The sequence below is a fragment of the Lissotriton helveticus genome, chromosome 1_2 (genome assembly GCF_964261635.1).
Source record: "Lissotriton helveticus chromosome 1_2, aLisHel1.1, whole genome shotgun sequence".
Classification (NCBI taxonomy): Eukaryota; Metazoa; Chordata; class Amphibia; order Caudata; family Salamandridae; genus Lissotriton; species Lissotriton helveticus.
The window spans coordinates 73,693,992-73,720,665 of NC_136058.1; the positions used below are offsets into that span (position 1 = coordinate 73,693,992).

Consider the following 26,674-nt stretch of genomic DNA (forward strand, 5'->3'; position numbering starts at 1 on the left):
AACAAACTGTTAATTATTTTTTGATTATTCTGTATTCATTGCACTCTATATATATATATATATATATATATATATATATATATATATATATATATATATATATATATATATATATATATATTTATAAAAACTCAAATGAAAAGATATCAAAACATCATTGGTTGACACAGACTCATTTGATGACATGTATCTAACATGTAGTATCTATACCTAGGCCCACTTTTAAATTTCGTTCCTAAATGATAATATTCACAATTCAGCTCCAAACAGCCATATAGCCAAAAATGGCTTGGCACTGGAGGGGGCAAGGGGATTGGGAAGAAAGATTAAAATCAATTCCAGAATTACTACAGGAATGTATTTTATTTTATTTTCAGGGACTATGGAGGTTGGCAGCAGTCTCTGTGTTGTCAATTGTCATGATACTACCTCCACACAGTCACACAGTGATCGAACCATCAAGACTCACAGCAAAGAGGACCAGTCCGTCCCATTGATGGGACAGATAGCTAGGAGAATTCACAGTTCGCGGGGGAGGGGGTGGGGTACATGCCATTGTTGTGAGAATCAGTAGGGTCTTGATGGTAATGAGATCTGTACCACTAAGTGGCAGCAACAGGAACACTTCAAATGTGCAAGCAAGTGTAAAGCAAACATCTGTGGCAGCAGGAGACTGTGCAGCAAGTTGCAGAACCTCCTTGGCTGGCAGGAACAGATGCAGGTGTAACTACTCTGCGGGTCCAGAGTCTTGTTTTGGTCGTCTGCTTGCAGGGTAATGTGTGACTCCAGACAAGCAGTCCTTGGTACTTTACTGTGGTGGTGGTGGTGGTAGTGGAGTTGGTGGTGAGTAGGACATAAGGACCTCGCCAACAGGGTAGGAGAACCAGCATTCACTGATGGATCTTTATATAGACTCCATTAGGGGGCTGCATTCCATGGCATGCTTCGGACAGGTGGGCAACCGCTTGTACTTCACAGAAGCTTGTAGTACTTGCAATACTGCATTCTCATATGATAGTTTGTGTGCAAAACAAAGGAAGCTAGAGGCAACGGCAGCGTAAAAGCCAGCACCATAGGGTGAGGCATAACCATTCCATACGGGCTTAGCTTTTTGTTTAGTGAGTTGCAGTCAGCCCATGTAAGCCCCTTTCCACTACAAATCTTGGCTATCTTGTTCTTTAAAGCGCCATTAAACCTTTTCGGAGGACTGTGGGTGGTAAGCCCAGTGGAAGTGTTTGATTCGCAAAGGCTTACATTGTTCTTGGATCATAGGCAACACAAAACGATAGCAGTTTCTTGGCTATAGAAATGTCGTCCACTCTGCCACATGGGTAGTCTTCAATCCATCCACAGAACATGCACACTAAAACCAGAACATAAACATAAAAGCAACATCGAGACATTTGAATAAAATCAATTTGAAGGTGGACACAGAAGGTCCCTATGGAAGTGGATTGGCAGTGGGGGTGGTATATACCTCCTTCCAAATATTGTGGACTGAAATAGTGGCACAAGAATGACAATACTTGTGGGTAATGAAGGGGGTAAACCAGTGTGGCTTTGTGGTAAAGATCATACCGTCTCTGCTTACGTGGGCAAAATCATGGTACATTTGCGCAAGATTTGAAAGAAGCACCTTGGAGACAACATTTGCTTGTCTTTCCGCACAGAGTCTCTTTTGCAGTTCTGTTTTGACCAGACACTCTTCTGCATCAGACATATATTCTTGTGGTTCAGCAAATCTTAGAGCATGAGGGATTCAGCAATATGATGCATTCAAAATAACTTCAGAATTGGGAGACACCAGTCTGTCAGCCTTGTCAGTTGGGGCATTTCTTCTAGACACTTGCGTAGATCTTAAGCAGACTGATGCAGCATGCATTTCACAATAAAAAGTTTAGAATTTAGTTGAAGAGAATCAGATCAGGTAAACGCTTTACATAGGGCCCACTTTTAATTGGAACAGCAGATGTGAGGAATCTCCATCAACTCCACAGAATCCAAAATTCATGAACAACCCCCAAAGCAATACTTTGAATCAGTGAAAATAGTTTTTTGTCATTGATTAAAAAGCCTGCATAAGAGTAACCAATTTGGTAACTTGTGCAGAGTGAACTTTGGGTAAATTGCTGTAAATAACATCCTATCGAGAACATATGGCATAGATTGCTTTTATCATCTGTGAGACCTGAATCATCAACCTAAACAACAAGATCTCAGTTTAGTAAAAATGCATCAGTGAAACCACTGCTAAGCTTGATTAGGTGGACTGTGGAGAAGGTTCTATCATTAGCCTCTTTATCGAGGGTTGTAGAAAATACACTGAATTCAGCAAAGGACCTTTGAGATAGATGTAAACAATATATTTTGTATCTTAACATGGATAGATGTTGAGATTTAGCAGCTAGTAATGCTGATGTGCGATGCGGTACAACAGGGACCCTAACGCAATGTTTTCAGAAGCCTCCACTTAGTAGAAGGACACTGAGGCATCCAGCTGCACCAGCATCAAGACAAAACAAATAGGCAATCTGCTTATTTTATCACCATGATCCTGAAGCGGAACCCTCTTTCTCATGGCTATATAATGTAAAAGGTGATGAGAAATCTGGTAAGTCTAAGGCAGGTGCCAAAGACCATGCTTCTTTCTGAGATATAAATGCTTGCTCTACCTCCATAAGCCAAGGGTAAGGTTCTGGATGTTCTTAATACACAATCTGGCAATGGTTTGACAGTGGTAACCCAAAACCCATTGCCTGTATACCTGGGTGCTGATAATGGAATTTAGTAGCATACTGATAGCTTTGACTCTGTGTATAGAAAGGTGATGCTCCCCATTGAGATGTTGTGATCTAAATATGGACACCGGGTAAACAAACCCGTAATATCTCTTTAGACACCGGTTTCGTCTTACCTAATTCAGTGAGCTGATACAGGGAGACAACCTTGCATTGTATGAGAATAAAGAACTTAACGGCGGACTCCAATTGCTTCACTTTCCTCAATGTGATCCCCTAGTAATAAAGTACTTATATGGTGGAAATTGTTGTGCACACTCAGCTCCTGCACCCGCCGTTGTGGGATGCCATCTGCCAGGCAGAGTACAGAACTTTAAGAAAAATGAAGCGTTGCAATACCAAGTCAATATCTCATCAATAAAGAAGCTTGATCAGTGTCTTCGTTGCAAAAACATATCAATCTTTATTTTCAACAAGCCATTGGATTTGTAAAAACATCAGCCAACGTGTTTCGTTCAGAAAATGAACTTCATCAGGGCAAGCGTAGTGGAAGAATTAAATGATGACTAATAAGTAGGAAAACCGGGGGGTTCAACTGGCCTAACCTGATTCGCACCCTCTTCTGAAATATCAATGGTACTCAGTCAGATAGCTGTAAGAAGTTGTGTAGGCCTCTTTGATAAGCACCAATGAGGTATTCCTCCTAAGTCAATAACGGCGTTTCGGCTCACGGAACAGCATCCTTGCATTGTACCAATGAGCAAGAAGCAATCCACAAATCCTCAGCATATTGAACAGGAAGTTGAAGGTATTCAGATCTTTCTTGAGAGCCTATTGGATGGCTAATGATTCAGTATAAATATAGGAATTTGGACCGTGTGATTTGAGGATATGTTGGCAAAAAGGTCCTGACTTTCAGGATGTATTGGCATGGACAAAAACCAAAACATAAGTCTACAACAGTAAAGTGTGTGTGTGCACACTTCAAATAATTTCAAAATCCCCTGTTCTGAAACTTGGCATAATTTCAGTCGGGTCCTTGTTTTCGATTTCTTAACAATTGACATTCTTTATCTTTGTTAAATTGATCAAATCCTTTTCCTTTTGAGAAGCTGTTGGGCAGGTTGGCATTAGGCGGTAAGTGTCTCTCAGCAGACACTGGTATTATTTCCAAGTTAAAAGTTTGAAACCAGTCAAGGCAAATGTCTTTCATCCTTCTGTGGTAGATACATTGTGTACCATTTTATTTGCAATAAAAACATTTACTGAATGAAACAATTGTGAGAGTATCCTGTAAAAAAACAGGCATTGATAGATATTATGTTTTTCCTACCACCAGTTCATTACGCACACTGATTTCTGTCCTGGGTGTTGCAATCTTGTTTTGTTCATTTTGTTTGGTTTAAAAAATATACTTTTACTGAGTTACAATTGTGCCATCATAATTAAAGACTTGATACATTTATACAGAAATACTAATCAAAACCTAATATAATATAGCAGAACCGCTTTCGAATCAATAAGAGGGAAAAAAACAGAGCAGAGAGACAAAGTTACATTTTCATTCATTCATCAATTAAAAAGCTGGTGCAGGTGTCCATGAGGCACCAGCGGCCGTTCACCCCTTTTGTCCTGAGTATGGGCGCTTCCAATTAATGGATTTGACAAAACATAGACCATCATTCTAAAACAGACTGAACTGTAGGATCGATCCAGGCTCTGGCAATGTAGAGTTGAGCCGTGATAATCACGATTGCAACCACTGCTGAGTCTCTAGGGTTCATCGAACATTTACATGCTTCTTAGATGAATGCAAGTCATACCACAGATGGGACGTAAGATTCAGCGAGATTGAGGTCCAAAAGTTCTTTAACATTTGACATCCAACAAACAGGTGGACAATGTCAGAGGAGTAAGTGCCACCATTTTGGCAGCTTGCCTTATTATTGAGAGTTGTCCCAGCCCATTTGCACATCTTCTCTGGATTATAATAAAGCATGAATATAGTTTTAAATTGTTGCATTTTCAGATTTACTGAAAACACTCAGTAGTTGATGATATCAAATGTTTCCATAATGCCATCGGCTGAAATAGCCATGTCAAGCTGACTGCTCCACTTTGCACAAGCAAGGGCCGGTCATCATCCTGAAAGGCACACATCATTTCATAAATAATTATTCTGATAGATAACATACCTAAGATTGAAAAAAGTGTTACTGTCTATGTAAAATATAGTCACGAATTTGTGAATATTTAAAGAAAGATTGTTGTGGAAGGCCATAACGATCGTGAAGAGCAGAGCAGGTACACAAACTGGACGTATGAAAAAGCTGCCCCAGGGTTTTTAAGTACAGTGTGAGCCACCTCCTAACCATGGCATTGTGAAAGATGGGCAGGAAATCGGGATTGCCCAGCAATTGTGTAAACTAATGTGTAGATGACACAGCACATTTAATACAGATTTCCCCCCAAACCCGGTGAATATCCTAAATGATCTTAAACTGCACCCACTTAAAGTAATTCTGGTCAAACTGCCTACAAAGAAGCCTAGACTCCGGTTCCAAAGACAATTTAGTCTTTGGAACCGAAGTGCAAGGGAATCGGGGTCATGATTTGCAAGTAAGTTCCAAATACACAATCTAAAAGCTTAGAAATGTAGCTTAATACCAGGAAGTTTAATACCATTTTGACCTGTAGTTTCAAGTAGGGTATTGCCCACCCAGCTCTTTTTGATCCACATGAAACTGCCAATGATCCCCTTCAGTCGCTTAAAGAATGAGTCCGGGACTCGTAATGGGATCGCCCAAAACAAATAAAGAAATTTGGGTAGATTATTAATTTTGTTGATGATGCGCTGCTCTATTAGACTAAGAGGAAGATGGCACCATGAGCACAGTTTAAGGTTAATAGATTTTAAGAGACTCCTAGTTCAGCCTTACAGCTCAATTTATATTACCTCTGATCTCAACCCAAAGGACATTCAGCATGGTAGCTAAGCAAAACCGAGGAAACCGATCAGCCAAGTGTTGGCTTTCCAGATTGCCGAAAAGAGGCATAAGAATGCTATTAAATGTTTTAAGGATAAGGAAGGTACCCTGCATTATGGCACACAAGCCATAGGCAGTCAGTTCTGTGACTTATAAAGACATTTATGGTCAGTCCATACAAACTGCAAAGTCCTCTATTAATTAATATGTACAGAAGGCCTGTCTGCCCTATTTGGATCCACATCTGGCCATGGGTCTGGACGAGATATTGCTACTCTAACTTGAGTTTTGATCAAATCACTACCTTAAAGCAGTAGGGGAAGATTCTATTAACCCGGAGTTCTATAAGGTATTTAGCGAAACACTTCTTCCCCTGTTTGAGGCTGGTGCCTTACATTGATAGCGGGGGAGCAGCTCTGGAGTCCTCAATCTACTAGCATAGCAGTTTTCCTTAAGGATAAGCCTCCTCAGAAGAGGGGATCAAATTGACCTATTTCCCTATTCATTCTGACGCAAAAATATTTCCTACAGCAGCATGGATTCATCCCAGGTAGGTACACCACCAGCCCTACGAATTCCACAGTTGCCATGTTCAATGTTGCTAGAACTACCGGCAGAATTGTAGGCATGATATTTTTTAACTCCGAAAAGGCATTCAAACGGGTCTCGTGGGTTTTGCTTTGGTCAGTTGGAACCGGATCACAATTTCTACCCTGGGCTAGGTCTCTGTACTAGAATCCTGTGGCCAGATTAATCTTGGATGGCTACAATTCACTACCTTTCCGCATATATAAGTGCACGAACCAGGGTACCAGCTATGCCCACTTTTGTTCGCCCATTATATCGAACATTATATTCAACTGAATATTTCTAATCCTCTGATCCAGCCGGTCGTCCTTAATGGGACACAGCGTCGGATTGGTAACGCGGGCATTCGGGCAAAGCCCGAGGGGCCGGTGTCTGAGTTCCTGCTGTGGGCTGCTTTTTTGAGGAGCCTGGGGGGCAGATTTGGGCGCTGTCTTTATTGTTCGAACAGCCAGCGGCCCGGTGGGTGTCTGAGTGGCCTTTCTATAGGAAGATGGGCGCTCACGGGCAGAGGTATCACTATCACTCCCTTTGTCTCGCTGGCTGGTCCATCAACGTGTGCACATACTGAGTGGGGGGGGAGGCAGGGGGCATGAGTAGAAGTGGCCGCACTTGTTTCCAGGTGTGTTTCAGCAGTGTAAACTAACGTATGCATTTTTATTTTACCCCCGTTCTTTTTTTTTTTTTTTTTTTTTTTTTTGCGTGCCCGGGGCGATTTTCAATCCCAATTCAACCCTGATGGGCCAGAATTGAAACTTAGTGCATATGCAGACAAAGTGACCGTATATTCATCCGGTCCCACTGAAGCTATTGGTCAAATCTTAGCTGAGGCAGGTGGGCTTGGAGGGGACTCTGGGTACAAAAGTAACCTAACGAAGACTCCGATTTAAAAACAAAAAAAAAAATGTATTTATTTATTTTTTGCTTTGCTTCCATTGAACTATTTAGACTAACACACTTGAAACCAATGATTTGTAGGTGAAACTTTTTAGAATGGGAGAAAGTGTCTAATGACTTGGAATGAGCTGGTCACTGAATGGGCTGGTTACCTTAAAGGAAATCCTCTCTTACCTTGACAGACCATCAATATTCACTAATTTAGATCGATCTTTGCTGGAATAAGAGTCATTGGAGTACAGCTGGGATCACAGTCTGTCACAAATGGCCCAACCCGAAATGTTTTTAAAGCCTATCACATTTTGTCTTTGCCATGATTACTCCTGGAGAAAATTGCTGCATCTATTTATGAGTAGACAATAGGAAGCATGGGATGAGGTTTTTCAAATACATTGAATTGAGGTTGCCACATAATGTTCCCAAAAGTTTTATATCCTTAAACATGTTATTGTCCATTTTGGTTACTGCACACTAATTCTGTGCATGCTTGATGTGTTTTAGTTGAGTATTGCATTTCATATCACTCCTAGATGCTAAAGAAAATGGAAATTTTAAATGTATTTACAAGTTTACTAATTCACTGTTTGTGAAGCTTTCTTTACAAGTGTTTTTTTGCCTTGGTTTAGCAAATCAAATGTTTGGTACATAGTAGGAGGTGCTGCGTAAATTGTAAATCAATGAGCTGGCAGAGGGACTGATCAATCTGAAGCATCTAAACTGTCTGAGCTTTGACATTTTTAAGCTTTCTGTGCTGTATAATAAAGATACTCTCACAATGTTAACTATTGCTAAAAGCAGCTCTGGAAAGGTTCTGCTTCAACAGTATCTACCTGAATCTGAGGTCTCTGTGAATAGATCTTGTATGGTGAAATTACTGTAGGACCTACTTTGTCGGGGCTGACAGTTTTAATTTGTTTGCACTTTGTTTTCTTTGAACAGGGACTCATTTTTAGGTTTAAGTTCTTGATGCTCATCACCTTGGCCTGTGCTGCTTTAACCGTTATCTTTTTTATTACAAGTCAGGTAAGTGATTTAGGGTTATTTTTTTAAGCTTGACTTGAACTGTTCTGGCAATCAACAATACATTAATTTTATCTGCTATTTCAATTCCCTATATGGTTCAATTTGTTCTTACATTTTTTCAAAATGTTTTGTTTTTAAAATTGAGCTAAATGAAATATTAACTCTCAGTGATAGCTTCCTTTTGTATGTTGCGACTTTTACTTGTGTATTTAACAGCGCTTGCTTTTGAGGATCTGTAAATTACAAAACAATAACTTGGAGCTACACTTAAGGTTACGTTCTAAGTGATTACGGCTATTTTAGCGGATTCATAATCTGACCTTAAAGCTAATCAATGTCAGGAAGCTAACGGGGCTCAATATACAGTCCTTGTTCTGATGCATCCAGTCTTACAGGCATTTTATCCCCCAGTGTGACACTCCTCTTTCTTTTTCTTCTCTCACTCCCTGACCTTTCAGCATTTTTCACTTGTGCCTGGTCTTCCCAGTTTCAAACATGCATTGTCGGTGATTGCCACTATCTCCCTTGTACTCTTTTCTTCAGAATTAATTCCCAATCTTATTTCCTATCCTGTGCTCGGTCAGGTTATGTTTTTACTGTCTACACTCACTCGTCTTCCTTGCATAACATCTCTAGTCAGTTGGTTTCTTTGTCTCCCGTCATCTCTGCATCCGAATTGGGAAAAGAGGGGGTGGTGACCATTTTGCCCATGGCCTGATTCTCATTCAAATGAATAGTGATAGCCAGCTGATTTTTAATGTGGTCCACTGTATCTTCCCTAGCCATCCTGCACAGGGCAGAGATGCCTTTTCTCAATGTTGCCATATGGTAATATGACTCTGGAAATCTTTGGGAGGGGCGGGGTGGACAATGGTACTGATAAATTCCACTGTGTAGGATGTTTGTAGTGCTAGATTAGTGCTACAACATGCTATTCACAAACCTACATGCGGAAGCCTCTGCTTCTCCTGTCTTTATTTTTGTAGATTTGCACCCAACTGCTTTGAACTCCCTACATGTAGGTTGATGTTTTAGTAGTAAATGTTGGAGGGATAGGAGAGTGGCTGCAAAATGTAAAGTCTTTGACTAAAGTGGAGGGGCTATGGAAGGAGTAAGGTGTAAGGGATGGTTAGGGAGGGACATGCACCAATTCACAAAAGAGTAAGCCCTTCCTATTCACAAACTGCACTTCTAAAGTTACTGCAGGGAAAAAGACCCATAACAATTTTCAGTGTATTCAAACTCCGAGCTGGAGTCGAACAATTTAGGCTGTTTTACGCTAATCTAAACAGTAGCACGGTTGTCCGGACGAGCAGATCGTCTTGGATTATTTGCCGGAATGTCAGATGTCAATCTTGTGTCCGTTATCAGAGTCATTGGATGAAGATATCGATGCAAGCGAAGTGGAGGAAGCTATAAATGCCTTGCCAGCTGGTAAAGCAGTCGGCGAGGATAAGATTCCATTGGAATTCTTTAAAACCTTTAAAGATATACTGCTTCCCATCTTCCTTAAGTTATCTAACTCTATTACCCAGGGAGAAGAGGTTCCTCCTTCTTAGAACGATTCAAACAATGTCGTTTTTCCCAAAAAGGAGAAGCTCATTGACGATATGAGTTCATATCGACCAATAGCGTTGATTAATGCCGACGCTAAGCTTTTTTCCAAAATTCTTGCGCTTCATCTGGCTTCGGTAATCCATACAGTAGTTTCAGAGCAGCAACACAGTTTTGTCCCCGGAAGAGACACCGCCGTCCACATTAACACTGCAATTGCAGCATTAGATGTCTCTGGTCAGATAGGCTAACAGACGGAGATGCTGATGTTAGACGCCGAGAAGGCCTTTGACCGGGTGGCATGGGAAGCACTATGGATATCTAGGTCTCAAATGGGCCTTGGCCAAAGGCTTATCTCTGAGGTACAGAAACTATATAACCATCCAACAGCTGCAATTAAACTCAGTGGGCTTTCCTCCTTTTCTTTTTCAGTTCAAAGGGCGACTGGCAGGGTTGTTCTTTATCTCTATTGTTTGCTATTTATATCGAGCCCTTTATTCAGCATTTAATTACCAATGGAAATATTGATCGAGTTATTCCAAACGGGACGAACTTAAAATTAACCGCATACGCGGATGACATGGCGATTTTCTCGGCTAACCCGGTCAAAGCCATGGGCGCGATTGCGTACGAGGCACATCGATTCAGATTTTTTTCTGGCTATAAGTTAAATGTGCATAAAAAACAGACCATATTACATTTTCAATTAGATGCTCCCCCAGTAATTCTTGGGGTTACGAGTATGGCTACTTATCTGGGGGTATGTCAAGTTAATGAAATCATCCCACTCAACAACGATCTGCTGCTGAAGAAAGTGGCGGCGAAGTTGGCACCGGCTACCTCTCAGTATTTATGGGTGATGCAATGTGGTGAAAATGAATATTTTACCAAAGTTTCTATATCTTTTCCGTACAATTCCATTAAAAGTACCATCTTCCTTTTTCAAATGTCCAGATAGTGTCCTGGGCAGCTTTATCTGGGGATACCAACGGGCTAGAAGAGCTATTCGATATCTAAAACTATCATACATGCAGGGCAGATTTAACCTCCCTGATGAGTTCTACTTTTGGGCAGTATTTATCGGGTGGATACAGAGTCTACTTGGAGGAACTGATACAAATCCCATTTGGTTTTTATATCAGCTGGCTTGTGGACCGAATGCTGGGTTTTGCAGCGTGAATCTTTCTGGATTCACTATGCTGTGCATTATTCCGCGGTCTTGTGGTTGGGTCCGGATTCGTAGTCTTTTCTCTGTTTTTTTTTTTTTTTTTGTAGCCCAGGTGGGCGTCGGCGTCACACCCCTTTGGGTGTATTTCGGGTGACGTCGGCATGCTTCCTGCGGAAGCTCCCACTCTTGGGCGCCATCTTCAGATTCTTTTTTTCCGCGGTCAGGTCTGGATCGTTCCCGTTTGGGCTCCAGACATTTTTGGAGAAAGAAGAAAGAAAATACAGAAAAGACGAGGAGAAGTCATCTGAAGACTCCAGGGGACTTCATCGACGAACAGTCAGCAAGGAGAAGGCGTTTTTCATCGAGATCCTCGACGACCGTTGACGAACAGGCGACCAGGGAGGCCCTGGACGCTCGATGATGGTCAACACGCCGTTCAAGTTCTGCCGTAACTGCCACCACAAGTACGCGCAGAAGGACCAGCACCCGGTATGCAACCTTTGCCTACCGGTGAACCACGAAAGCGGAGACTGCAACGCCTGTTCCGCCTTCGCCCCGAAGACCCTTCGTGTGAGAGAGAGGCAGAGGGTAGCACACGCCACCCTGCAGGGGAAGGCCCCGACTCCGTCCCTCTACGAGCTGGGGATGTCCTCCGAGGAAGAAGACAACGCTGCCGCCGAAGACGACCGCTACACGGTCGTAGAGACCGATTACACGAAGACTTCTGACAAGGTAGGAGACTCTTCGGCCCCCAAGAACCCGAGAGACTCTGAGTCTAGAAAAATCGAGGGCAAGACCCCGAAAGCGCCGACGCCAACAAAGGCGGCGTCCGCGACTACTCCCAGGCCCAGCGGATCCTCCGAGAAGGAGTCCCCGGCGCCGAGAGCTGCTGATCAGCAGAAAATGACGAAAATCGTCCCCGAAAAGGATCGATCGACGCGGAGGGAGAAAGACCCAAAACTGACGACGACGACCAGAGACCCAAAATCCGGTTCGACGTCAAACTTGGACACCGAAAGGCACGGTGCCGAGCCATCCGCCGAAAAGAACGGCCGACACATCCGACGCGGAACACGCGGCCGAGATGGAGAAGAAGAGAAGGCGCCTCGAGGCCGAAATGGAGAACATCATGCAGCGGAAGAAAGATTTCGACGCAAAGATAAAAGCCTTCACGATCCCTCACAAGACCAAGCCACCGGTGGTGGAGGCGGTCAAGGAGGAAGAAGAGATCGCCGAAGTCGCCGAGGAACAAGACCAGGACGTCGAGGTGGTTGACGACCAGGAGGAGTACGAGAATCCCTACGATAGTTACAACTATGGGGAGGAAGAGGAAAGCAGGACGGACACAGAGTCGGCACCCTCTGACCTACAGGAGGTAGATTACATAGATGTCGACACCGACAGCCCGGAGGAGGTGGTCGACACTTGCCCCTCGAGGCCCTCGCCGCCGGACGACATCGGGGCCTACAACTCGGTGATACAATCTGCCGCAGCAGCTTTCAAGCTCAAGCTCGACGAAGAGAATCAGAAAGCAGACTTCCTTCTAGAGACATTGCTCCCAACACAAACGAGGAGCCAGTTCCTTCCAATGCTCGAAAGCGTCTTGGCTCAGGGGAAGGAAGCATTCAGGGAACTCGCAACATGCAAGGCAGTAACTCCCAGAACTGAGAAGAAGTACAAACATTCCACAAAGGACCCGGCCTACATTCAGGGCACGGTCTCCGCAGACTCCATTATCACGGCCACAGCAAGGAGGAGGGCTAACGTACCCACTACCTCTGGTCCGCCACCGGATAAGGAGAGCAAAAGGATGGATCTGGTGGGCAGAAGGATCGAAAGGAATGCCGCGACCCACTGGCGCATGGCTAATTCCAACGCCCTGATAAACAGGCACATGTACCAGATCATGGAAGGGCTGGGGCAGTTGGTGAAGGACCTGCCCCAGGATGCCAGGCAGAAGGCCGAAAAGATGGTTGAAGGAAAAAACGCGGCAAATTCTTGCCTTAAGACGGCCCTGGATGGGGCAGACACCGCCAGCAGGCTCATGATGATGGGTGTCACGGAAAGGAGGCACGCCTGGCTCAGGATCTCAGGTTTCAAACCGGAGGTGCAACACAGCATCCTGAACACACCGTTCAACGGCAACACGCTTTTCGGAACAACAGTTGATGAAACGCTCAGTCAACTGAAAAAAGATAACGAAACAGCAAGATCCATGAGAGCATTGCAGTTCAGAGGGAACAAGAGGGGCACCCCGTCACGGAGGCCCGGCGGGAGAGGCGCAAACCAGCCAGGTACATCACACCAGGCTTTCCAGCAAACGCACCAGGCAGACTCGCAGGCTCAGCATGGTCAGCAGAAGCAGTCCTGGCAGTACCAACAAAGAGGCCAGTCCTTTCGAGGGAGAAATGGACGGGGACAAAATAGAAGAGGGGGGCAGCAGCCCGCCTCTAAGTGACTTCAAAAAACTACGTGTGCCCGCCCACAGAAAAGATCCCAAGGGGCAGCACATACTGAGGGGTCAGGACAAAATAGACACCTACGACCACATAACACCAGTGGGAGGAAGATTAAGATTTTACCTCCGAGAGTGGAGAGAAATCACATCAGACAAATGGATCCTCAACATTATCCAATTCGGATACTGCATAGAGTTGGAGGGAGGCCAACAAGCGGAAAACCAAAAAGAAAAACACTAGCAAGCAAGCAGCTGCAGTGTCTTCAGGAGGAGGCAAAGGAACTCCTGCGGAAGCAGGCCATAGAACGGGTACCCTTCAAGGAAAGAGACACAGGAATATACTCAACGTACTTCTGGTACCAAAGGTAGACGAGTCAATGAGACCCATTCTGGACTTACGGTTCCTGAACAAATTCATAAGAACGCAAAAATTCAAAATGACCTCCCTGCAAGAGGTGCTCCCACAATTGCAGACCGGGGACTTCATGGTCACAATAGACCCCAAAGACGCCTACCTGCACATCCCAATGAACAGAAAGCACAAACACATGCTCAGGTTCACCATTGGAGAAAGCCACTACCAGTTCACGACACTGGCCTTCGGACTAAAATCAGCACCAAGAGTTTTCACAAAGTGCCTCGCAGCAGTCGCAGCGCACCTACGAAGGCAAGGGATACACGTGTACCCTTACCTGGGCGACTGGCTGGTGAAAGCAAATTCATACCAGAAATGCAAGCAGCACGCACATGCAGTGACGAGCACGCTCATAAGCCTGGGGTTCTCCATCCATTGGAAGAAATCATCAATGGAGCCGGAACAAGTCAAGATCTTCCTGGGAGCACAGATCAACACCTTACAGGGCAAGGTGTTCCCCAGCGAGAAGAGGGCGAGGGCGCTGGTGAAGGAAACTCTCCTCTACCGGAAGGGACAAGCTCAGACAGTGAGGACTGCGAGCAAGATCATGGGCATGATGGCATCATGCATCCACCTGGTACCAGATGTACGACTCCACATGAGACCCATTCAAGAATGGCTACAGGAGCAATGGTCACAAGCTACAGGCGGTTGGGAGGATCTAGTGGTTGTAACGCACGCAGTGCAGAAGGAGATGGCATGGTGGACCATGAAAAACATAACAAGGGGAAAGCCTCTAACGCCCCCAACGCCAACAGTGACCATCACCACAGACGCATCCTTGAAGGGATGGGGCGCTCACATGGAGGAACTCAAGGTGAGGGGACTGTGGACGCCAACAGATGCGGCAAAGCACATCAATTACCTAGAACTGAAGACAATCTTCCTTGCACTGAAAGCCTTTCAAACAAGACTGTACAAACACAAGGTGTTGATACAAACAGACAACACCACTGCGATGTTCTACATCAACAAGCAGGGGGCACACAGTCAGCCCCGCTTTTAACGCTGGCGCAGGAGATATGGAGATGGGCCATCCCTCTCAAGATAGACCTGCTAGCCATACACCTACCAGGGAAGGACAACATACAAGCCGATTGGCTCAGCAGGCAGACATCGGCATCCCACGAGTGGGAGCTCAATGCTCAGGAGACAAGGTACCTGTTCGACAGATGGGGGACACCATCGGTGGACCTGTTTGCCACACGCCAGAATGCAAAATGCCAAAGCTTCGCATCCAGGCAGCCCGAGGAGGGGTCACTGGGGAATGCCCTATGGATAGATTGGTCAAGGACATTTGCTTACGCCTTTCCCCCGATACCACTGATGCACAGAGTGCTGAGCAAGTGCAGAGCGAGCAACATGACGCTGATACTGGTCGCACCACAGTGGGCGAGGCAGACATGGTACTCGCAGATCATGGAGATGACACAGTGTGCACCCCACAGATTCAGCAGGAGGAAAGACCTACTCTCCATGCAGAACGGAGAGGTACTACATCCAGAGCCAGCGAGCATGAGCCTAGTAGCGTGGCTCCTGAGGACATAGAGTTCGCACATTTGAGACTGCCAGAAAGCACCCAGAGGGTCCTTCGGGAGGCACGAAGGCCCAGCATTTGGAAGTGCTACGTTGCGAAATGGAAAAGATTCACAATATGATGCAGACAGGAAAGACTTCACAATAAAATGAAGAGGGACTCCACAGTGCTAAGGTACCTGACGCACTTGCTGGAGAAGAACCTTAGCTCATCCTCGTTAAGAGTTCACTTGGCAGCGATAGTCGCCTACACAAGGGGAGAAACGTGCAGGAGCTTCTTCACATCACAGATGGTGAAGAAATTCCTGGAAGGAGCGAAAAGGATCGCACCACCCAAGCGGGTGCCGCCACCTGCATGGAACTTGAACACAGTCCTAACGGAACTCATGAAAGAGCCCTTTGAACCACTTCACAAGGCCTCCCTAAAGATGCTAACTATGAAAACAGCCTTCCTGGTTGCAATAACGTCCTTACGCAGAGTAAGCGAGCTTCAAGCGCTGATGCTACAAGAACCCTACATATAAATACACAATGATAGGGTTGTGATGAGGACTGACCCACACTTCATGCCGAAGGTGGTATCCAAATTTCACATGAACCAGTCTATACAGATACCGAGTTTTTTCCAAAAACCAACAACTAGCGCAGAGCGAGCTCTGCACACCCTGGATGCCAGAAGGGCAGTCATGCACTACATTGAGAGGACGAAGGGACACAGGAAAACAAAACAGTTCTTTGTGTCATTCGCAAACCGCTTCATGGGGAAAGCAGTAACCAAAAAGACGATTGCACGATGGATCGCACAGACAATTCAACTCTGCCACAAGCGTGCAGGTCAAGAGCTGGCAGAGGGGACACGTGCCCACTCCACTAGGAAGAAGGGCGCTACAATAGCCTTCCTGGCTAACACACCCATAGAGGAAATATGCCTGGCGGCAACATGGGCTTCGGTGCACACGTTCACGAAGCACTACTGTGTGGACATACAAATGAAAAAGGAAGCTCAAGTTGGACAGAAGGTGCTACAGCACATATTCAACACCCAACGCCCATCTTCCACCCAGCCGCCACAGAGAGGAGAAACCGCTACAAAATCTATGCACAGCATAGTGAATCCAGAAAGATTCACGCTGCAAAACGAATAGTTTTCTAACCTGTCGGTGTAGTTTTGCAGCTTGAAGATCTTTCTGGATTCACTAGCGAACCCACCCGCCTCCGCCAGAAAGATGAGGCTGGAGAGAGAAGAGGTGGTTAACAAAAGAAAGGACTTTTAAAAGTACAAAGCGGTAAAATACCAACTAAATAGAACATTGCCATTACTTCGGAAACGAAAAAAAAAAAAAAAACACGGGAAAAAAAGAACCCGAAGATGGCGCCCAAGAGTGGGAGCTTCCGCAGGAAGCATGCCGACGTCACCGGAAATACACCCAAAGGGGTGTGACGCCGACGCCCACCTGGGCTACAAAAAAAAAACAAAAAACAGAGAAAAGACTACGAATCCGGACCCAACCACAAGACCGCGGAATAATGCACAGCATAGTGAATCCAGAAAGATCTTCAAGCTGCAAAACTACACCGACAGGTAAGAAAACTATTCGTTTCTACTATATAGAACATCTGACCCCAATTATTTTAAGCGAGTACGCTTCAAGGTATTTAGAGATATCACCAACATATGGCGCGAAACCTCCAAAACGTATGCAATATCTGATTTACACTATTACATGGTACTATGAGGGAATTCTTTGTTTCCTAATATATTTCATGACCAGATTGGGAAAGAATGGCAACTCAAAGGCATAATGTGGGTGGGTCAGCTATACGATGAGGGTTTTCAAACTTTTTTATCTCTAAAAGAGGAATTTGATCTTCCACAAACCTACTTCTTTAAATACCTACAAGTTAGGGACCATTTTATTCGTGGCAGGGGATTATTAGAGTTGTCTAATCTATCAGAATTCCTGTCCACACTTGTTGGCATTAGATGGCGAGGAGCCATAGGCAAAATATATCATAAATTCATTGGGGCGGTGAGTGATGCTGGTGTACAAATTGCAGCTAAGCTAAGTCGGATTTTTTGCTCTATTTCAAAGGAGGAAATACAAGAATCTCTTCAAACTATTAATTTAGTCATAACATCTGTCAGTTTAAAACTACAACAGCATAGAATTATTTGTATGCTCTATTATACCCCTGAGTGAATTTCCAAATGGGCCAACAACTTAACTACTGCTAAAACAAACTGCCAGAAATGTCAGGAATATGCTGCCGACTTACACCACATGTTCTTCACATGCCCTAGGCTGAAAGACTTCTGGTCTATTATCACTCTGATTTTAGCAACCTGGGTTGGCTGCCACAGTCCGGTTTCTGGGAAAGAGCTGCTGTTGGGGCTATTCTCAAAGTCTGGGTGCCTTATGAAACCTTTAGCCTCTATCATCGCTTCCTGTGCTAGTCTGTATCACCCGCTCTTTGATTCACACCACCCCTCCTAGCATTAATGAATTCTGGTCTCTGCTGAGGGAACTTTTTAAAATGGAAACTGCATTAGCTAAAGCTAGAGGCCTCCGACCCCTGCTTAAACTCCGCAGGGTTTGGTCCTGTCTTCAATGGGATTACGGATTGAATGCATCAGTCTTCTTCCCTTTTTTTTTTTTTTCTTTTCTTTCAATTGACCGGTTTGCTTTGATTTACATATGTTATTGTGTGCAAGTAGCTATTGCTATTTGTGGTCATTCCTGTCCTGAATGATCCTTCTGTTCCCTTTTTCTCTTCTTTTCTTTCTTTTATAATGCTCCTCTGTGCTCTGCAAATGCTTACCGATTAATTATTATTGGAACATGCTTACGTAATTATCTTCTTCTTTTGGTGCAATAAAAAAAAGTAATATTACAAAGGTGGATTAACTCCTGTATAAAGTTACCTTTGTGAATAATCCCTTTGTGTTGGTTGGGGCAAAGACTGGTATTTTAGTTTCCTGGTTGTTCACAGGCCTGAGAATTTCTTCCTGGACATAGAAAAAAAAGACCGCTGGCTGGGCATGGGTGTGGAGTATAGTTTGCCAAAGCTACCATTACCGTGACGGAGCAGGGGCAAAGGCTATCTGAGGTACTGCACCGGTTACTCAGGAGCAACGCTGCATGCTGGTTAAGCTGATCTTGCTGGTGACCTGGAGGAATAGGGCTCATGGCCATTGCACTATCCTCCGTTTCCTTTGGTAGAGAAGCAGAAATTGACCGCCTGTTTCATCAGCAAGTTTCATGATTCTTTGCTGAGCAATCCATGAAGCTGTCTCTGACTTACCTGTCCATTTCCCCCTTCTCTGATTTTATGTGATGGCATAGTGGTGTGCTAGCCAGGAGTGATAAACAGGAGTGCCAAGCAGAATCCTGTGGAACCTAATGTTCAGGTTTATCCTACTCCTTATAAAGGAATGTCCTTCCAGTTTTTCTCCCCTTTCTTTCCACCACACCTATATAACCTAATGTAGAGAAACCATCATTATAAAACCACATTAAATCAGGTCAAGAGAAGGTTGAATTAAAGGTGGAGGCTGTTCATGGGTAAGGGCAGTATGTCACTCTGGCGCATGACCATCACTGTGACACAAGACTGTCAGGTTGGCGAAATGATGGAATGATCTTGTACAGGTCTTTTGGGGGAGATGTGGCAGGGTATGGACCGATTCATGGTAATTTCTTTAGCAGCTGGATTAGTGATATGCTTGTGGGCTGACTCTCAAGAGAATGTGGGGAGGAATGTCCAGTTGAGTAAAGGAGGAGGCCTGCATACTTAGTCACCTCATGATAAAGACCAGTCCCAAATCTGGTCCGACATTTTGTGATTCATCCCTTCCAAAGAAAATGCTTTGTCCACCAACCTCCTTGAGCGAGAGCACATTAAGGAGCTGTGGATTGTACTCCTATGCCATGTTCAGGAGGTTTTGGAAAACATTAGTAAATAAGCATGACCACAGAGTGATCACCACATTTAACAATCTGACCTCAGGCTAAGAAGGTAATGATCATCCTGTACCTTTCCATACTGCTTGACCAAGCTGGAGCAACATTTCAGGGAGAAGGATTGTGCACTCCCTTTCACCAGATCTAACTTCTTACCCTTTACATGTGTCACAGTATGTTGATACTACACATAAATAATTACATGGCTCTGCAGGTGACACGGACCATGTTAGTCTGATGCCACTGACACACATTGGGTACCCCCAATGCCCCACAACTTATATACAGCAACATCGTCAACTGGTCCATCCATAAACACCAGTGTAACCCTCTCTTCTAGCCAGTTGTGGTGATGGAATTTGATGCTACGGAGGTAGTCATAACTCAACTGCAGCCTGAAGCTATTGTATAGATGATCCCAGGGAACACAAGGGATTATGAAGGTATCATCTCCGTATCCCAGTCAAGCAACTGCACTGAAAGCTGAACCAGAAGACCAAAATTCTCCAGTGACCCATACAACCTCATCAGTTTCAGGGGGGTTGGCTTCAGTCACCCGCAGTGTGTTGCTTTAGAGGAGCTTAGTCATTGAGTACTCTGGAGAGTGGCATTGGTGTAAATTTCATTAGACCCTGCAAACTTCTCCCACATCTGTACTGAAATATAAATAAAACAAAAAGATAAAGGACGGAATGCTGAACATTGTCAAACATTCACCCCCAGTACAGAGATCTGGGCCTAAATCCATAGTTTTTTTTTTTTTTATATCAACATGTCATTCCAGTTTGGACTCAGTCGGATACAAATCCGTGTTGACCCTGCACCCTATGGGAACAGACCTTCCAAGCCAGGTCCTCCACAGACTGTGAACAAGCATCCTGGGACCGGTTTCGAGGGATCACCCCTCATCAACCAGGCTAACTTGAATCCAATGGCCTAGTGAGCATGGGACCTACTGAAGGGTAGGCCCAGCTTGATATTGGAGTTTCTCAGTCCAGCACCCCCAGATATCCACAGTTTGCAAATTGTGCTGTTTACCACACGTTTTACTAAAACCTTTAAACTTCAAATCTCCAGTTCTACTGATTGGATTTGTGTCACTTTGGCCTTGTTTTATTTATTAAAAACTGCTCTATACTTCAAACCTGGTGTGGGATCCTTTTGTGAGGTGTTTTCACTGTGTTACTGTTTAAAGTGTTGCACAAATACTTTACACATTGCCTCTTAGTTTAGCCTGACTGCTCTGTGCCAAGCTACCTGAGGGTTGAGCACAGGTTAATTTTGGATTTGCTTGTGACTTCACCCTGGCAAGAATTGTGTTTTCTGTTTGGGTATGGTCTCCCTTCCTGGCCCCCCCCCAGCCATCCATCTAATTTCTTACACCTGACTTATCACACACCATTTAAACATCGAAGATATGCTGCATTTTGTGGTCACTTTAACCTCCCAGGGCTTTAGAAATTAGTTTTACAAGTAGTCTACCATCCCCAATTGCATTTAGAAACAAGCATTTGCAATGCAATAGGTCTCATATTTACACGAGTTTGAGCTATTGACATTGCAAATAACAATGCCTTTTATTTTTGTTTTTAAAACATAAATAAAAGGCATTGTCATTTACAATGTTAATATCTTAAACTTGCGTAAATGCGAGACCTATTGCATTGCAAATGCTTGTTAAATACAGTTCTTTATTGGCATTTCATATCGGTTATGGTCAGGTCAATTATAATGTATTAAAATACAAATATATGGATAGCAAATAGTTCGTATTCGCCGATATATTGAGGCTATGACAGCATTTTAGTTCAATATAGGAAAATATAAGCTCTGGTAGGTCATTTATCAATATTACTATTTGTTAGATAATTCTACATTTACAATATTAGAAGACAGGGCTTTAAGTGGGATGAAAAAACTGTGGGGTCCCTCAAAGGGGCGTGGCCAATGTAATTAAGGGTGTAAGCTTAAAATCTGTGCTAAGCAGTGTGCCGCCCGACTTGTATTATGCTGTTTCGGTTATTGCGTCGAGATATGATACAACAAGTAACATCATACCTATAACAGGTCAGGACTATTGGCTTTGTCAATGGTTGTTAGATGCATACTGTTGGACCCGGCCTCGTGGCGTGGTCCTCCTTGACCCATAGTAATCCCTCCTGACCCGTACAGTACCCCATGGCCCGGATTCCCCCGACCATTCCCTCCATGACCCACATCCCCGACACTGGGCTCCCCGTCCTCTCCCTCCATTTCCCTGGTACCCGAGGCCGATGCCCATGTCCCTGTACCTAAGATGGCTGCCCCGGCCCCAGCCCGACCTCTGCCTTCGGCGCCGTGAACGAGAGAGGGAGGAGTAGCTCGATCACACCTCCCACCTCCCCTCGAGAGATGAGTTTCGATCACCCATCCGGCCTCCCTGAGGGCTGGCTCAAGGCCTGCTAGGTGTCTGGGATCCCTCCAGACCCAACTTGAAAGGATGAAAGGAGCCGCCGAGGCGGAACCCCCAACAACCGGCTCCCAGGTGCTAAGACCCCTGCCTGCGAGGACTCCGGACATCAAAGGCGAGGAGTCCTATATCAAGGGTTGCTCTGAGATGATCAAGTCGGTTGTATCCTGGACTACGTGGGCCCTGCTGACCTCGTTGCGACTCCTACCGAGCAGCGAAGGACTTCTACTCGAGAACCACCTGAGCCCTGCTGGCGCTGTCGCGGCTCCCCTGCAACCTGAAGAACCACCTGAGCCCTGCTGACGCTGTCGCGGCTCTTACCTGGCAGAGAAGGGCTTCTGCCCGAGACCACCTGAGCCCTGCTGACGCTGTCGCGGCTCCTACCTGGCAGAGAAGGACTTCTGCCCGAGACCACCTGAGCCCTGCTGACGCTGTCGCGGCTCCCCTGCCACCTTGAGACTCCTGAGCCCTGCTGATCTGATCGCGGTTCCCTAAGACCATAAGAACTGCTGCCTCCTTGTTCGAGCCCTGCTGATTCGATCACGGCTCAGAGATTATCCTGGTCTGGCTGGACCCAAGATCCCCCCCCCCCCGTATCCCCCGGCTCGAGGATTGAGAGCTGTGCGCCAGATACGCACCCGCAAGTGACTTTGAACCTTGAGACTGTCCCGCTACCCTGCCCCTACTGAGACTCTTTGAGCCCTTACTCGCCTGTACATAAGAATCTGCGGATCATAAAGATCCATTTTACTTGAAGATATAAAGCATACGTTCTCTTTATCCTACGGTGTGGTGTCCCTTTGTCGAGTGGTGCTAGCGCAGCGCGTATGATCCAAGATTCGAGGTCCTCTCCCTGAGGATCTCTCGCCATTGCTCCGCTGTGTTCCTAGGAGAGGTGGGTCACAGGGTGGTCAGGGACAGAGTCTGTCCTCCCCTGGGATGGCCCCTCTAACACATACGATAAATAAGCAGCAACTATGGCTTGTATATAAGAAAAAGCTTCCACGTAAAGGCCTGGTGGCGCCACAACAATAGTGCTGCTCCTGAGTTCCTAAAATAGAAGGGAAACCCAGAGAAAAAAATGACTCGAGGATTTTCCTGCCCCTACAAGCTCAACTGGCATGATGTCATGCCGTAGCCCCTCCACTAGTGCAGTGTGAGCATGCACACATCTATGTGCCTGCTGTCACTGCAGTCTGGAGAAAAAACGACCCGCCTGTGCCAGGGCACAAAACAGAGCCCGAAAGTGACCTGTTTCGAGGCCCCCTTTAAAAAAACACCAGTGCTCAGAACCGGCCCACTTAAAGCCCTGCTAGTAAAATAACACTGTCTCTGGTGTGTGATTCCTGTTGGGATGGGTCAGTTTTAAAGTACAACTAAAACATTAATAGCCAATAATTAGTAATCGAGTGCCAAACAGACATTTTGACAGCATCACCAAATTTAAGAGTGACATGCTAAAGTGTAATCCACAGTTTGCCATTAATCCGCATTTGCTCTTCGTTGAGTAACTCATGTGTAGCACTGGAGGGCGAGTGTGATGTCTATTGTGTGGTGTCAGCAGGTTAGCCGGAAGTACCTCTGAATCTGTTCCTGGTCACTCAAATATACTGACGGGGGCTCTCCGGATGACAAGAGAGGTGCACCTGATGGTGAACGTGTCAATACATTGGGTTTAATCAGAGTTTAACAAAGTTAACGAAGACTCTTACCACTGCACGCACATTCCCGACGGAATCTATATGTGAAATGTGATTTAGTTTGGATTATAAATTCTCAAATGCATGATATTATTTAAATAAGTGTTTGGGACTCCTTCCCCTGCCATGCCCCTACTTCCACATCTTTTGGAAATTTCTGAACGTGTGTTTACTAATTTAAAAAATGCATAACGTGTTTCTTTATCTTTAAAAATGGCAGACGCATGATCTTAGACGAACATAGACTGTTAGCTGTGTATGAACGCGCTTGCCTCATTTACATAGCATTAGGGTTGATTCTGATCGCAGGAGCATTCGACGGTTTGACAAGAAGCACACGAGTTGGTTGCGTGGAATCCGGGATTATTGTCCCTGCAGGCCTTCACGGACTACAAATCGTAATCACTGAACCCATTTATTACCTACCAACACCCACCCACAACACGCACGAAGTCCGGTGACATATTTCAGATTTGAAATGGTCTTCTCCGGGTTCAGTACAAAACTGTAACTTCAGTTCATGTCCCACAAAGACACATTGCTCACCCCTTGAGATCGCATTACAGCTAGCTGTATATATACCACATCGTACCTCTGTAACAGGAGTTGATTGTGGGTGTATATCTCCGCGCCTGTGTTTTCTTTCTAATTGTTTCTTTAAAGCGGTCAGTGGCTGTGACAGTGTTCATTCGGGAAAGTCAAAAGTACGTAATGTAGGTGGTACACTAAAACAAGCTGGCTCCGTGGAGCAACGGGGGGAGGGAAACTGAAGGCGCGCGAAGCGCGCGCTGGCAGCCGCCAGGGACAGGAGATGTCCATGCGTATGGAGTGCACATCTCCTGTCCGGGCGCGTGCCACCTCCTTTCTCCCTTCGGGACAGAAAGCGGCAGCAATATCTCGCAAGCGAAACCGCGCATGCGCTGCGTTCGCACGCGAGACCTAAAAATAGTATCGCATAAAATGTGGTCTTCATCGTATTGACGTTTTGAAAATCCATTGCTGAATAATGTTGACCAGCACATCACATTCTCAATGTGACCATAGTCTTGGTCAGCGTTTTTGTAGGTTGGGCTGTGTTAACTCTTGTACCCTGGCCCTTGTATGCTCCAATTAGCCAGTTGCCATGAAAAATCAGTATTACAGGTAATTTTGGAAGTGATGATCATGCAGCCTGCTGATGTCCTATAGCCTATCGTAGGAATCCAGTGGCCAACATTGTTATGCTTTGGCTCGAAGTTCATTTGGAACATTCAATTCCTGGCACTGTAGTGATCAAAGGATGGTTTGAGATGTTGTCCTGGTAAGCTTGGTTCTTTTCTAGAGATTGATAAAGGACTTGCTAGTTGTGCAACCTGGTTCCCTTTCTTCTGCAGCAATGCACGTCTTTCTTTCATCTGGAAGAGACGTAATATCAGAAAACACGAGGCATACTAGGCAGGCTCCGTACATGCTTATCGTTGTGTTTGTAGAAGCTGTTTTCATAGCGTTAGAAATATGACCACAAAATCTGGTAGGTTATATGCATTTTATTCTTTGGTTTGTGGTTGGTGTGATTATAGCGCTGTATTGGCATGCTCCTATTTTAACAGTATATTGTTAGGTCTCGCAGACCTAGCTCGCATGCGCTCATCGCTCTGCGAGGCTTATTGGCATCGAGAACATTTCAGAAGGGGACTTGAAGCCCTACCCATCATTCCCATTGGCTGGCGTCAGGATTTATGCTAAACGCTGGCCTCCGATTGAAAACGAGAATTTTTTATTACCACCCTGTCTCCTTGTCGGACGGCCCATCTAGACTCGATCGTGTACTGGCAGCGTTAGAAGGTTTCCTTTAAGTAGAGGGTAAGAACTTTTTTTTTTAATTACAACCATACACTGCTTAGCAGCAGCACGGATTAGTACATCGGTGGCCACACACGCATACCGGCTGTAGGTACGCTCGTTGTCTGGGGTTTGGCAAAGTTTGACCTCCGCGTCTGTTTCTTTTTACATGTTTATTTTTATTTGAGTTGTGCGTGCAACAGACTGGGTTCGGCTGTAGGGCTTCTGATCATCATCTGAATTTGAGTAATGGAGGTTACGTGGCCGTTGCAGCTTACTGTGACCATCACCCTTTAAATGTTAATGGCTTCGCATCCGAGATCAACACACATTTATTTTTCAAAAACTTTTCCATTTATATCTTTCTGTTTGGCAGTTCATTCCCGTGTCCTCCCCTGCATTAGAGTGCAAAGTCTGATATTCAAAACCTGGGATCGCATAAGTGCCTGCTGAGTGTCCTGCCTACCATATAATTAGCAGCGTAGCCATTTCTAACCCAAATAGCCTCATGAAAGCACCTAATGATGACCAATGTACATTGGTGTAGGTCCTTTCCACGCGTGTTTCGAGATGCTATGACATCATTATTTCTCTGAAGCTTTTTTATTCAGCTAATCGTTGAAAGCACAGATGCATTTATTTATTTTTTTACTACACGGGTTTAGCAGGATCTTGTATAGTGAGGATGGATAATCCAGAAGGAATGTTGGTAGTACCTCAATGTTTTCTGACGAAAGTGACTAGTGTAGGAACACGTGCGAGGTCTAATTTAAAGTGTGTCTGATGAGACTTGTGGCCGAACTATAATCTAAGAGCTGATTTATTTTTTTAATGGCACGAGGTGATCTCTTTTCTGCTTTGATTTTAAATATGATTTGGTCCTTCTACAACTAAATCACAAAAGCTTAAGAGAAGTGGCAAGCCGTCCTGAGTAATCAATGAGTTTCACTGACTGAATTAAAATGTGCCAAACATGACTCGAGTGTCGCAATAAAAAAAGCATTGCAATGCAATAGGTCTCGCATTTACGCGGGTTTGAGCTATTGACATTGCAAATAACAATGCCTTTTATTTTTGTTTTCGTTTTAAAAACCTAAATAAAAGGCATTGTCATTTACAATGCCAATAGCTTAAACCTGCGTAACTGCGAGACCTATTGCATTGCAAATGCCTGATAATATTGGTTTGCGTACTTTAGGTCTCCAATTTGTTTGAAATTGTGTTTTTGCATGTTTTGGAAAGTTTTCTAATTCGTACACATTTTTGTTTGGAAATAGGCAAGCTCAGAATTTGGGTTATTTGCGAGGTGGGGATCCCTACCAACTTACTAAATACATACTGGTTAGGTCAAAACGTAGCAATTGGAGAACCTCTGTTCAAC

At 44.8% G+C, this 26,674-nt stretch overlaps 1 protein-coding gene across 1 annotated transcript in view; it reads left to right on the plus strand.

The window, feature by feature from the left end:
* The window catches only part of WLS (Wnt ligand secretion mediator), a 298,562-nt gene that overhangs the window by 251,163 nt on the left and 20,725 nt on the right, over window positions 1-26,674 (plus strand). Inside the window, exon 10 of the mRNA XM_078668822.1 lies at window positions 8,147-8,230. Within this exon, the coding sequence (XP_078524948.1) occupies window positions 8,147-8,230 (84 nt within the window). The remainder of the gene's footprint in view (window positions 1-8,146; window positions 8,231-26,674) is intronic.